Source organism: Petaurus breviceps, unplaced genomic scaffold, assembly GCF_028583685.1.
Source record: "Petaurus breviceps papuanus isolate PSGF00001 unplaced genomic scaffold, PetGlider_PUasm1.0 47, whole genome shotgun sequence".
NCBI lineage: Eukaryota > Metazoa > Chordata > Mammalia > Diprotodontia > Petauridae > Petaurus > Petaurus breviceps.
The window spans coordinates 12,907,059-12,922,455 of NW_027186349.1; the positions used below are offsets into that span (position 1 = coordinate 12,907,059).

Sequence of the window (15,397 nt, forward strand, 5' to 3'; positions counted from 1 at the left end):
AACACATTAAGGCCAGCAGATGACATAGAAAAAGACTAGAAACTCAGAAATGCATAAAACATGTATATAACATTGCATAATATCAACATATTTTATCTTTTAATATAGTGCACAACTCATAAAAGATAAAGAAAAAATTCAGACTTCTCTGGTATGAATGGAGGGCCAAAAGTTTGTATGTGGATTTTCCAGATTTCAGGGCCACTATTCCCTTGCCCCTTGCAATGTGGAAGGGATAATGGTACTGTTTTAGACACCTCAAACTAGATATTCCATGGGTCTACTCAAACTCAACAAGTCAGAAATGGAGTTTATTTTTTCAAATACCCATGGAATGTTCTCAAAATTCATCAGACTATGGACACAAATACCTATGAAGTAAATTTAGAAAGCAGAAACTTAAAATATTACACATAAAACATAATCAACTGAACTATTACAATGACCTCCTAATTGGATTCTTTGATTTAAATCCCTTTTCTGCTCCCACTTTAATCTATCCTTACTCATCTGCAAAAGAGATTTTCCTAAAACATAGGACTGACCATACAACCCTTCTTAGTAAACACAAGCAGCATCTAATTGCTTCTAGGATCAAATAGAAAATGCTTAGTTTGGTATTTAAAACAATTTGCAATCTGGCCCATGCCAACCTTTCCCGCACACAACCCTCCATTTCCTGACTCTTTGTCTTTTTATTGGCTGTCCCCCAATGTCTGAAATATTTTCCTTCCTCACCTCTGCCTCTTAGACTCCCTGACTTCCTTCAAGACTCAGTTCAAATCCCACCTTCTGGAGGAGGACGTTCTTAGTCCCTCCAACTGCTAGTGCCTTCTCTCCTCCTTACGATAACTATGCTTAATATATACAGAGTCATTTGCATGTTGTCTCCCCCAGTACCCTTGATAGCAGGGTCTATACTTTTGTCTTTCGTTGTATCCATATAATTTAATGCAGTTTGTGGCACAGCAAGTACAAAACAAAGAAAAGAAAAGAAAACCAAAACACCCTCAAAAGACAAAAATTTACCTAATTTTACCAAACTGGTCTCCTTATATTTTTCTTACCTGACATTAAACTTTTTGAAAGATTAGTGGATAGTCATTGATTCTACTTCTTTAGAATCCACATGTTCCTCAATCCCTTGCCATTTGTCATCTATCTCTGATAGTGCATTGGCTTAGAATACTAGACCTACTCATAAAGACCTAAGTTCAAGTACTGCCTCAGACACTCACTAGGTGTGTGACCCTGAGCAAGTCACTTAACCTTTCTTTGCCTCAGTTTCCTTATCTGTAAAATGAGGATTGTAACAACACTTTCCTCATAGGATTATTGTGAGGATCAAATGATATAACATTTGTAAGTATAACATTTATAAAGTGCTTCAATCAATGCCTGGCACCTAGTAGGTACAATATCAATGCTTATTTCCTTCCTTCCCCTTTCTTTATCTGTTAAAATAAATCACTTAAAAATAACTAATGACTTCCTTATCAAGAATTTCAATGGATTATTTTCTATCCTCTACCCCTCTTTGGAATTTGACACAGAGGATAACATATACTCATTTCTTCTACTTTTTTTTTACTTCCATAACCATATACTGTATACTTTTATTCCTATTTTTATAACTTTTCTTTTTGGGGTGCTCTTTGCATGACTTCTCATCCATTGAATGTTGGTTATTTCCCAAGATTCTGCTTTGGATCCTCATTTCCTTTGACATTCTTTTCCTTAGAATTCTCTTCTGCTTGTAATTTATGAGGACTCTGCAGATGACTTGCCAATATGGATCTTTCTTTCTTTAGAATTCCAGTCCTGTTTCCCATTGCTTATTACATACTTCCACTTGTACAGCCCTCCAGCACTTCAAATTCTACATGTCTAAAACTGAGCTCATCATCTTCTTCCCAAATCTGCCTCAACACTTTACTTCTCAGTTTCTGCTTATGATACTGCTCTCTTCTCAGTAAGTCTTATTTGCTTCCTGTCTATCATTCAAAGCATATATTCTGTCAGTTGCTAGTTCAGTAACTGAATTCAATAAGCACGCATTAAATGCCCACTATGTGTATAACTCCCTGCTAAGCAGTGGGGATACAAAAATGAAAACCACAGAATCTCTACCCTTAAGGAGTTTACATTTTACTACAGGGAAAATAAGAAGTACTCAGTATAATATAAAGTAAAACATAACAGGCTGAAAAAGAAATACCACTGGATTGTGTTGGGAAAATTTGAATAGAGGAAGAATGCTTTAAGACATAGATGTAAAGAAAAGCTTCACAGAGGAGGCAGCACCTAAACTGAGCCTTGAAGGAAGAGAAAGTTCCATTGATTCAAGTGCAGCAATAGCTCTTCCATCTAACTACTCTGACTACCATCATTTTTGTGCTGACAGTAGAAAGAGTGCCTGGATGTCTACAGAATAAAAAATTAAACACAATAGAGATGGCTTGTGCCAAAACTAGAAGCAAGATTTTACATGATAAAACCTTAATGTAGACCTTCTACTTGTGTATTACATAGAGCAAATATGATTACTAAATGCCCCACCTTCCCTAAAAAGTAATAATTTACAATCAGAATGTGGAAAGTTTGAATTCCTAGCACTGGCAACAAAATCAACACTGAGAAATAATATACAAGGAAAAAAAATTAAAGTCATATACTTTAAAAACAATCATACAAATACATTGCATACCCCTGAACAAATAGTTTTTCAGCAAACCAAATTTAAAATGTGTTTAAATGAATTTGTATTTTTTTCTCCCCTTCCAATCAGATATTTGGAGAAAAAACGACTTTCTTTTCCTCGGTTTTTTTTTGTCTCTGATCCTGCCCTTTTGGAGATTCTTGGCCAAGCCTCAGACTCTCACACCATACAGGCTCATTTGCTGAATGTATTTGACAACATAAAATCTGTCAAATTTCATGAAAAGGTATGCTCAATCTTGGTTATTAATAATGTATTTTTGCATATTATTATACCCATATAACAGTTATTATTTTAAAGACACAGAATCAGAATATTTAAGAACATATTATTGATAATACAGTGATATTTCATAATTTAAAAGTATTTTCTCTTCTGATAATCAGTTTTGCAGCTTACTAATACTTAATTTCTTATGCTGAATGCTTAACTTGGTGAAAGAATAGAGATGAGATTAGGAGAAAAAAAGTTGGTGCATTTATCTTCATTTCTATAAGAACGTAATTTTTTTCATGTCTTAACATAGATCTATGATCGTATTGTGTCAATTTCCTCGCGCGAGGGTGAGATGATTGAATTGAATAAACCTGTGATGGCAGAGGGCAATGTGGAAGTTTGGCTTAATTCTCTCTTGGAAGAATCTCAGTCTTCATTACATCTTGTGATTCGCCAGGCATCCACAAATATTCAGGAACCAGGCTTCCAACTGATTGAATTTCTTTCTTCCTTTCCTGCACAGGTCAATATTAAACTGAGAAATAGTGTATTGTGTAGAATGTTCTTTCCAGATCTTTGGAAGAGTGTGTATTTTGAGTTTCTCGAATGATGGTGCTAAGACAAAGCTCAAATATCTAGATCTTCATGGATACAAAGAGGATAAAAATTGTTCACAAGTTACCTAATTATATTTAACTTTTAAAAACACATAGCTAAAAGTTCCCCTTGGAATTTTTTTCTGCAATGTACAATTGAATTATACATAAAATAGAAATGGTCTGTATAGCCCTTAAAACATTTTTCCTATTACTCTTTGGTTTTTCTAACAGTTTAGTCTCAATATATATTACTTATAAAAGATTGCAAAATATATTTGCTGGTAGAATGAAAAACTAACTAAAATACACCAAATTATTTGTTTAACTGAATAAATATCATCTGCTGGTTGCTTCCAAATGGGAAAAATTGCTTTAACTGTTGTGGGGGCATAAAGAAGCTGAGGCTGGTCCTTTCTTTCCCTCAGGGAATTTATCAAGATCTGGGGGAGATAAGACTTAGATATGGGAAAAGATAACAAAAGACTTTAAAATAAAACAAAACAAATAATAATAACAACAACAACAATATAACATAATAATGCTAGAGATTCTAAAGAGAATGTAGTCCTAAATTACCCTATAACATATATGTATGTATACATTTACATATATACATGCAGATGTACATGCACATATGAATGAAACAATTACTAGAGGAGGATTTAGGAGAGTGGAAGGAAGAGCAATTACTTTAGGTCAGGAGCAGTCAGCATCAGAAAATCCCAAAATTGAAAGAAACCTCTGAGACCACCCAGTACAATTGCTATTAGAATAAGAATTTCCTCTCTAGTGCCCATGATGACATCACTTAGCCTTTTCCTGAAGACCTTGTGTGCAGGGAAACCCATTTTCCCCAGAAAAAAGCATTTGAATTCACATTTTGATAAATAATAGCTGCTTATTTTATAGATAATTCTATTTAGATATCTCTATATAACTATGCTTACATTGCCTTTTTGTTTCCATCAGGTTGGATTGTTAGGAATTCAGTTGATATGGACAAGGGATTCAGAGGAGGCTCTCACAAATGCCAAGTTTGATAAAAAAATCATGCAGAAAACAAATCAGTCTTTCCTAGAACTACTGAATACACTGATAGATATGACCACAAAGGATTTAAGTTCAGTGGAACGTGTGAAATATGAGACTTTGATTACTATTCATGTCCACCAAAGGGATATCTTTGATGAGCTGGTAAATACTTTTATTTGCCTCTACTGAATACCCACTTAGTTGGTTTTGATTTAATTGAATCACAATAAAAGTTGGAATTCAGCTTAACAATCTTCTTTATGATGATAAGCAACTGCTTATACTGTTCTTTTTTTCCTTCAAAGTTAGTTGTGTACACTTACCTATTAATTGTGAAAAGGCTATATGTAGAGTTTCCATTTTAAAAATACATTGAAAAATTCCATTCAGCTCTTAATGTAACTAGGATTCTCGGTCTTTCTGTGTGTTTGTTGCTTGTCTGTCTGCCTGTATGCTTGTCTAACAGGTCTTCGGTTTTTGAGGAGTAGGAGATTTAGATTGTGTGAATCCATTAGCATAGGGAATTCCCTATAAATTACATTATCTCTACCAAAGCAGATGTAATCATTTTAAAATTAATTAATTAAAGACAGTATGATTATTATTATTACTACCAAGAACATCTTCATTGCTAGATGAAAAGTTTACTGGGATATTTGAGGTTTTTGTTAAATAAACCTTTTAAATAATTTTTTTTGCAAGTGTGTGCTCTCAATATGTTATATTCTAGATACTATATTAACTTTTCATATTTAAAAGTAGATAAGAAAAGTTTCAAGGAGAGGAAAAATGGGCAAAAAGAAAGAAAGAAAATATGCTTTTATGAAATCCTCCATTAGGTATGGAAGCTGACAGTTCATACTTGGTATAATTAATGAAATATTAGGTTTTTTTCCTAGGGTTTATTTTCTGTCCTAAATGTCATGAGATCAGAGATATAAGACGGAAAGGACCTTAGAGATTAAATGGGCTAAACTACCTCATTTTATATATGAAGAAAATGAGTTCCAAAAAGGTTAAGTGGTTTGGTTAAAGGTCACCCATGTAGCAAGGGGCAGAGCTGGCACGTGAACCTAGGTCCTCCAACTTCAAATACAACACTGATGTTTTAAAAATTTTGTGCTATTTTAATATCTATGCAGCTAGATTCAGTAAAGAGTTAACAAAGATTAGCCCAGAAATAATGACTGTAATTCACAAAATCTAAAATAACATATTTTAATAGTTGAATATATATTCATCCTTAAATAGATTTGAGAGTCAAGAAGCTTTGGAAATTAGAATTTTTTTTGTTTATTAAATATTGAAAATGTAGTGCTTTATTAAAAAAATTCAAATGGAAATGCCACTAACCAACAACATAATAATATCATCTAGAGGGTGTTTGTAGGAATTTTAGGTTTGCTTTTGTCTAATGTAAAAGTTTAAAAGTTCTTTAAAAAAACACAATTCTTATAATTTTTACTGTACCTTAAATTGTGTTGCTTACATTTGTTTTTTTATGCTAAATTATAAAATGCTTTTTCTCTTCTTCATAGATTATATTTTGTGCATATATTTGTGAGAAGTATTTTGGTTTCTTAATTTCTTAAACTAATTTAAAGAATTTATATCTTGGGGTGGCCAGGTGGTGCAGTGAATAGAGCACCTGCCCTCCAGTCAGGAGAACCTGATTTCAAATCTAGCCTCAGACAATTAACTTACAAGCCATGTGACCTTGGGCAAGTCACTTAACCCCAATTACCCTACCTCCCCCCTTCCAAAAAAAAAAGCAAAAATAAATTTATATCTTGTTTATTGCAAAGATATTTAGTTTCATTGAATCTTATTTAAAGAAGGTACTTCTCTCATTCACAATATCCCCATGGATGGCAAAAGGTTTCTTTGTGTGACTGAAATGAAGAGTAGATACTTTCCCTCCCAGAATTGTTAGGAATTTCATTGAGTCCCCTTTACTACTCTTTGCAGCCCAGTCAGATGTTGATTTATATATTTGAAATAAATTGTTCTCTCTCTTGTAATCATGTATCTATTTTAAATTTCAGTGTCATATGCATATCAAGAACCCTACCGATTTCGAGTGGCTGAAACAGTGCAGATTTTATTTTAATGAAGATTCTGACAAGATGATGATTCACATCACAGATGTCGCTTTTATATACCAGAATGAATTTTTAGGCTGCACTGACAGACTTGTCATAACTCCTCTCACAGATAGGTGATGGAAGGATTCTGTGATTTTTTTTCTCCTTTCTTCTTTTCAAAATGCTTAGGGGGTTTTATTATGTCTTCAGGTTTTATAGGTTCTTTTGTATCTGAAGTCTTTGAAACCTAGACATTTTTAGCATTATATGTGAGTTTCCCCATATATTTTATGCTGGCTAGAGATAGAAATCTCACCAGACTTACTCAGGAGGAGCCCATACAAAAGCAATTTCATTTTGTCTCAATTGAAACAAAGTTAAAATGACCTTTGTGGAAATTGAAGGGCCATGAAGATGAATGGACTGTTCTTTGTTTTTATGGAAATAAAAACGTGTTACAAATCATAGTTGACCTGGACCACCATCTTATTGACTCTGCTACATAATGCCATCCTATTGAAACAACCAAAATGGCATTTGAATGAGAAAGCAATGGAATGCAAATAAATCTAAGATGTAGTCAAGAGACTTGGATTCTAATCCCAATTCTATCACTGGGGCAAGTCATTCAGCTTCTTTGGGCCTCAATTTCCTCACCTGTAAAATGAGGGAGGTGTACTTGAGATTTTCAAAGATTCTTTCCAGCACTAAAATTCTGCCAGTCAAAACTCTGCCTTATACTTGTGAGATCAACTACATTATAATTCTTTTTAAAAAATAATGCTTTAGAGGCAGCTGGGTGGCGCAGTGGCACTGGCCCTGGAGTCAGGAGGACCTGAGTTCAAATTTGGCCTCAGACACTTAACACAAAAACTAGCCATGTGACCTTGGGCAAGTCACTTAACCCCATTTGCCCTCCAAAAAAAAATAATGCTTTGTTATTAATTAATACCAAATAAAATGAGCACTTTCATATATAGAGTATGTGTACATATATTTGCATGTATATATATATAAACATAAAAAAGAATTTTATACTATGAATCTTTATTATGTACCACTTGGTTTTCATTTTGAGAATTTGATAAATTTATGGTTATTTAATTTATCATATTTTTAAAAGGAAAAGAGAGATCTGCAGTAGCAGAGCAATAGGTTCAGCATTATTTCAAATAATAATACAGTAATTCTTTATTAATACTTATTAGAAAATAAATATTTTTAGAATATTTCTAATAATTCTCATAATAAAACAATAGTTCTTTTCTCTCTTAGGAGATGTCTTTAAGACATCCTATCTGTGCTGTTATGGCTAGGCAGCAAGTGTTTTATCCATTTTTATTGAATAAGATTGTTTTTAGTTAGGATAAACAAGACAAGACTGGCCCTTGCAATATGTTATTATTTACATGTTTCCCTGTGCCAAGTTTGGGAGGATGCATGCTAGACAGAAGTGAGAAGATGAATGAATGGAAAAATAAGAGAAAATAAGGTAACTCACTGACTCAAATTTTGGAAGAATGAGCTCAAAAGCTTACCTTTTGTCCAAGTCATTGTAGAAAGCATTTGGAAGGAGAAAAGATTTGTGGAATGAATCAGGATTCTCTTTGTTGCCTCTCCCTCTGTTTGAAGTTCAGACAAAATACATTTAGTCTAGTTTCCTTTATCAGAGAGATCTTCCCCCATACAAATTTAGTTTGTTCCCTCAGGCTTGGTTGTAATCCCTTTTCTTCTGAAATACAAGTAAGCCAGTGGTTAGTTTAGGTTAATAGTAATATCTCTCTTTAGTAAGTATAAGGAGAAGAAAGAAAGTTAGGTGCATATGTATTGTGGCAGAGGGTCTAAACTTTTCTTGGTCAGCCTGCAAATCTTTGAATAATGCCATACAAACACGATTCTAATGCTATTTGGGTTAATTGTAGTTTGGATTCTTCTGAGCTCATGGTAGTTCATGTAATGATGCCACATCAAATCACCAGGAAATTTTGTGTTAAAGTGATGGGCTGAAGCAGTGAACAATTTGGGATCATTTTAGGTACTACACAGTTTCCCAAATCTTATCTAAGAAATAATAGTAGCAGAAATGAAGGGTTTAATAAAGACCTTTTATCTGTTTAATAAATAATAAATACCAAACTAGAAAACTATACTTTTATCTTTACTTCTCTAGCTCTTGGTTGGTTGTTATCCTTCATTCTCTAAGAGGACCAAAGTGACGTCACTATACTAGAGTCAAGTTTTAGTGTGTCCAGCCATGACTGATCAGACCAATACGAACTCAGAATGCTCTACCACAGGTTATGCACAAATTGTCAGTGTGAACATTTGGGGTGCATACTCCAAATCTGCACATTCTGCATTTCTTTTGAGCTGTCCTGATTCTACTTTGCTCATAGAGCACAGCACCTTCTCTGATATGGGCATGCCATACTGAGCAGTCCTGTGCCAGTGTCTCCCATGTCACATAAAGTCCAAAGTTTTTAAGAGAGAACTTGAGCGTGTCTGTATCACTTCTAACTACCATGTGAACCCTTGCCCTGTGTGACTTCTCCATAAAACAGTCTTTTTAGCAAGGATACATTTTGCATTTAAACAACATGGCCAGCCCATCGAGTTGTGTTCTCTGAAGCAGAGTTGAATGCTTGGCAGTTTAGTTGAAGAAAGGACCTCAGTGTCTGGTACCTTATCCTGCCAGCTGATCTTCAGAATTCTCCTAAGACAATTCACATGGAAGCAATTCAGTTTCCTGGCATGGCGCTGGAAGGCTGCCCAGGTTTCATAGGCATACGACAAAAACGGCAGCACAACTTCTCTGTAGATCTTCATTCAGTCTGGGAATCAGTCTAATATCTCTTCTTGCCTATACTTTCCTTTGGAAACTCCCAAACATTGAGCTAACTCTGGTAATGCATGTGTCAACCTCATTATCAATGTGTGCATCCCTGGAAAGTACACTACCAAAGTAAGTGAACTTAATTGACAGTATTCAAAACTTCTCCATTTGTTGAAACCAAGGGTTCTATGTATAGTTGGAGCACCTGTGTTTTCTTGTTGTTAATTTTTAGGCCAAAATCAGCACAAACAGCAGAGAATTGATCCATACTTTGTTACATCTCAGCTTCAGAGACTGCACTGAGTGCACAATCATCTGCAAACAGACATGTTTATGACAATGTGGTTGCCCCTTGCAGGAAAACATCATGCCACCATCATTATTGCCTATATACTCCTGCTATGATGAACCCTGATGAGGTCAAAGAAAAATTTTTGAAGACTTGGAGACCCTCATCATCAATGTGCCAAAAGAGGACAAGCTTATAATTCTGGGTGACTTTAATGCTAAAATTGGCTCAGACTACCAGACTTGGCAGGGAATCCTAAGGAGGAATGCAGTTGAAAACAGCAATAGAAATGGTCACTTGGTACTGAAGACTTGAGTATCTCGTAAACTTCTCATCACCAACACTGTCTTCCATTTACCTAAATTCAATAAAACTTTGTGGATGCACCCTCACAGAAAATATTGGCATTTTATAGACTGTGTGATTATAGGGAGAAGAAACAGGATGTGAGAGTGATGAAGGCAATGTGTGGTGCAGAGTGCTGGACTGATCATAGGCTTATGATCTCTAAGTTAAATATTCACATTCAACAAAAGGGCTTTCCCCAAGGCAAAATGACTACATGAAGAGTTAATGTCAATTAATTCTCTAACTCTACAAATTCCTGATTTATTTATAGTCTTATATTTTCTTCCTTTTGTATTCCTTCTCTCTCTTTTTGGGAACTCTGACTTTTCAGTTTTTTTCTTCCTGTTTTTTTCTTCGATTTCTATCTATACATGCCATCTATTTACCCCAAAAGTATGAAACAAAACAAAATTCTTTTGTTCTACATAGACTATGTGATTTGTATTCGTGGTGCAATGAAGCCAGCTTATACTGGCTCTGGGAGAGCAGATTGTTAAAATTTCAGCATGAGCTGAAATACCTCAGAATTTAGGAAATACTACAAATCAGGACTTGATTCATTGTTTTGTTGATTGTCCAAACCTGAAAAAGTGATCGAGAAAATGTTAATAATAATGCAGATTATTCTTAAGAGTATGTCATGCTTACATTTTTTCCCATGGAGCACCAGTTTTTAAACATTTACCAGCATACTCTAGCACTTGAATTTATTGAAGAGGAAGTGTTGTTAAAAGAGGAAAGAATCTGTGTTGTAAAAAAATAACAATAGAAAAAAATTCCTTCCTTATCTTTTTTTAGGCACTATTTATTATACTATAGGCATTTAATGCTTATGCCTGTGACCAGTAGTCCTGAATTTTTCATGAAGAATCTGTCTTATCAGGGATTTCACTTCATTTCTTTTGGCTTCAGTTTCCTCATCATTAAAATGAAGGTTTGGGCTAGATTATCTCTGAGTACCCTTCCAGCTCTAACTTTTCATGATTCTATGACAGTGTCATTTTATCAGTAGCTCAATTAGAATACAATGTCGATCAGACTGTGGGAGGTGATTTCCTATTTAAATTAATTTTGTTCCATGATCATAGTCTATGTCCCTAATCCCTATGACTGCTGATAACAAGGAAAATCATACTAGAGAGTGTCATTGAATCAACACAAATCAGAATCACAGATCCTTTGAGGTTAAAGAGACCATAGAGGTTTGAAAAACTCAAGTGAATTGCCCAAGATCACAAAGTTTAAGTGGTTCAGCTGGAACTCTGTTTTATATTTTCTGACTACAAGTTGACTGTTATTTTTTTCCACTAACATGCACCTATCATGGACACTGAGGATATAAGGCAAAATCCAGGCCTCGGTGGTGGATCTGTAGCATAATCATATATTTGAATAACAGCATTTTAAAAATACAGTATTAGCTAAGTTGTTTAGCTAGTTTCTAGCTAGTGAAAGCTACTTCTTTTCTCATTTCACTAGTGTCTGACTCTTTGTGACCCCATTTGGGGTTTTCTTGGCAAGGACACTAGAGTGGCTTGCTATTTCCTTATCCAGCCCATTTTGTAGATGAAGAACTAAGGTAAACAAGGTAAAGTGACTTGTCTAGAATTACATAGCTAGTAAGAGTCTGAAGCTATATTTGAACTCATGATGATGAATTGTCCTGATTCCAGGTTTAGTGCTCTATCCACTGCATGGCCTAACTACTCATATTAGCTAAAAGGTGAATTTAATAAAATGTAACTATTATAAATTTATTACAAAAACAAGAGTTCTTACTTTAAAAATCTTGATTGTATTATTCCTAAAATATGTCTATAATTAAGTTTTGGCAAAAAGGACAGAGAATCTGGAGCTAAACTTCTTAGAGATAATTAATATATATTAATTTAATGAATGCATAAGTGATAGGATCTGAAACATTGTAAAGTGTTTAGGGAGCAATCCTTGAAGTCAATAAGACTGAGGTTCACATCTCACCCTGACAAATACTAGCTATGTGGCCATGGGCAAGTCACTCAATCCCTCAGTATGCCAGGCATCCCTCTTAAAGATGTAAATTGCATGTAAAGTGCCAATCTGCAATGATAGAGGTCTATACCAGAACTTCCTCACACCGATGAACTCAGTGGTTCATGATTCACTTCTGTCAAATTGTGCAAAAAATATATGGTAGGATCAAAGGACTTTGGACTTGCATTCTTACATATTCCTTTTTTTTTAAACAGCCACTAGATGCTAATACAATAATATGAGGATCATTGCAACTACATTAATGCATGAGGGACACCATCCCCACCCCTTTTCAGTTTACTGAGTGACCAGAAAAATAGAGGATGAAATAGAAGTAATGAATACTGCATTTAGATATTTTTGTTTATTTTTAAAAATTATAAAATGTTAAACTCCCCTGCTTTTAAAGTTAGGAATAGGGAGCACAAATTTATTCTATAAATATAGTATAAACTAGAAAATATACTTCTGTTCTTTATTATGACTAGTTATGTAGGGGAGAAGGATTATTTAGACAAGGCAAGGCAGAGGCACAGGTGATGGGAAAAAAACCCCACAGATATTGGAAAAGGGAAAATGGATAACAGAGAGAGAGAGAATGGAGGGAAAAAACACACACACAGATATGCAAAAACTCTGTGTTGCTCTCTTAGAAGGGTGTGAAATTGCTCCTACCTTGGGTGGTTGTCACAGAATGATGATTGATGTCCTCGAGTTAAGGCAGGCTTATTTCAGTAGCTGTGTCTTGATGGAGAGAGCCTGGTTACACTGTGCCACATGCTCAGGCACTTTCCACTTAAAACATTTATCATGGCACATTGAGATGATGGCATACAAGTTGGTTGCCTCTTTCTCCTAATAAACCAGAAACATTCCTATTAAAGTAATGCCTGAGATGTACATTAGCTGGTTAACCAGTGCTTCTTAGTCTTTAAGTAATCATTGATTTCTGAAGCTCTACTATAAATGGGAAATTTAGCAGTCCAACTGGGGTGATATCATTCTCTGTACTGCAGGGACCAAAGCGACATATCCCAGAGGTGAAATGAAATGAAACAAAGGGCTAGTTTGGACCTGCTAAGTACCAGTCTCCATTCTTGATTTAATAGATGTATTTTCCTCTTTATCTTCCTGCAGAAAGTTATTTGCATTTTAATAAGCACATTTTTTCATAAAATGGGTTTTTGAAGAATACTCATGCAAGTGGTCCTCATACTTTTTAACTTTTACATTTTTATTCTGGAATATTCTATTAAAACTTAAAACTGCATTAAGACTTTTGGGACACCCCGTACATATATTTTATATGTGAATATGTATGTACAGATATAATATATTCCATTTCCATACATATATATGTATACAATATATTCCATATGTCTACTCCACATAAAGTGTATTAATATTCACAATATGCATAAACACATTAAATTATAAATATAAAATGCAGTTTTAAAGCTTGATGTAATTCACATGGGTATTTGTGTTCCATTTATATAGATCATAACCCCTTTGCTATTTAATACACAATAAAAGATCTTCATAAGTTGCTTTGTCAAAGAAATGTTTCCTACTGTGGTTACTCTGGTGATAAGTCTCTACAAATTTAGCTGAAACGGAGGGGACACATACTGTGAGTTACTGAGTCCACAATGGAAGTGTTTCTGTGTATATTTAAATGAAATCATTCTTCCCTTTAAGAAGTTATCACTGTTTTGTTTGTGAAATACCAGTACTAAATAGTGCTGTTCTATAAATTCCTTCCTTTCACATTATATTATTCTGGGAAATTTCATACTACATCCAAATTTTACTCAATGCAGTTTTCCACTTCAAACAGTCACAAGACCCCTGTATAGGAGAGCATGTGTGTGTGTGTGTGTGTGTGTGTTTGTGTGTGTGACAGACAGACAGACAAAGAAGCACAAAGAGACAGAGAGAGAGAGATTCAGTGAGTTGAATTTGTGTTTACCAGGAAGTAATGCCCATTTGGTGATGACTTATTCATAAATGAATAATTGCTTCCTGTTATGAGCAATGTTATCCAAACTAAGTAAAATAAAAAACTTTTAGAGTTATAAATACCATGAAGATCGTATAGCATCCCTTCTCATCTGGTAGAGAAGGAATTGAGGCCCACAATGGTTAAGTGACTTGTCTAAGACCATACATCTAAAATCCATATCTCTTGACTGCCGGTCTAGAGCTCTGTTTATCACATTGCATGACTTCTCCAGTCTGTTTCCTCACCACTATCAATGTCAGTCATATTTCCCTCCCCTTTTCCCCCCTCTTTAGGTGTTATATTACTTTGGCTCAGGCTTTGGGAATGAGCATGGGAGGAGCACCTGCTGGCCCTGCAGGGACTGGCAAAACAGAAACTACAAAAGACATGGGAAGATGCCTTGGTAAATATGTGGTGGTTTTCAATTGTTCAGACCAGATGGATTTCCGAGGACTGGGAAGAATTTTTAAAGGTGAGGCCAATAGTTAAAGTACAATAATACAAATGGCTAGTTTTCCTTATTATAGGTGTTTGATATTTTTAGTGATAAAAATCAAAACTCAGAAGGAGTCTTTAATTGTACTAGGATGGGTCATATGGACAAACATCACCAGGCTGTTGTAGAATTCCTTTTGTCTAAGTTGCTAGATCTGTGCTACTGAAAGGCCCTAAGTTAACCATCTTTCAGAGCTGGCTGTTCTGTTCACTTTACTCAACTTCTAATTCCCCATACACTCCTATTTTATTTCTGAATGAACTGATCTCTGATTTACTTTGACAGCAGCCTTCTTCCTTTATAACACCCTTATCCTCAACTCTCTGATACTGTATATTAATCAAATTCTCTCTTTAAATTCCTTTCTAAGGACTGGCACAGTCAGGGTCCTGGGGCTGCTTTGATGAATTTAACCGTATTGATCTACCAGTATTATCTGTTGCTGCACAGCAAATCTCCATTATTCTGACATGTAAGAAGGAACGTAAAAAGAGTTTTATTTTTACTGATGGAGACACTATACAGATGAACCCAGAATTTGGACTCTTTCTGACCATGGTAAGAAAATATAAAGCCAATGACTGAATTTCTTTCATTATGATCTCAGGGTCAATGTTTTCCCCTAAGAATATAATTTTAATTGCTTCTCATTAGTAAGAATTTGGATTGTGGATTTTAGGATCCATTTATACATGTGTATTCATTTGGTTGCTCCTAGCAGATAGATACATCAGCTGTGAGATGTTTTTATATATGTATATAC

General features: G+C 34.7%; 1 protein-coding gene across 1 annotated transcript in view; it reads left to right on the forward strand.

Annotated features, from left to right (window-relative positions):
- Positions 1-15,397, forward strand: part of DNAH5 (dynein axonemal heavy chain 5) — a 436,545-nt gene that overhangs the window by 248,389 nt on the left and 172,759 nt on the right. The window contains exons 32-37 of the mRNA XM_069101431.1: positions 2,789-2,945; positions 3,246-3,458; positions 4,504-4,728; positions 6,612-6,784; positions 14,432-14,610; positions 15,005-15,192. Coding sequence (XP_068957532.1) covers positions 2,789-2,945; positions 3,246-3,458; positions 4,504-4,728; positions 6,612-6,784; positions 14,432-14,610; positions 15,005-15,192 — 1,135 coding nt within the window. The remainder of the gene's footprint in view (positions 1-2,788; positions 2,946-3,245; positions 3,459-4,503; positions 4,729-6,611; positions 6,785-14,431; positions 14,611-15,004; positions 15,193-15,397) is intronic.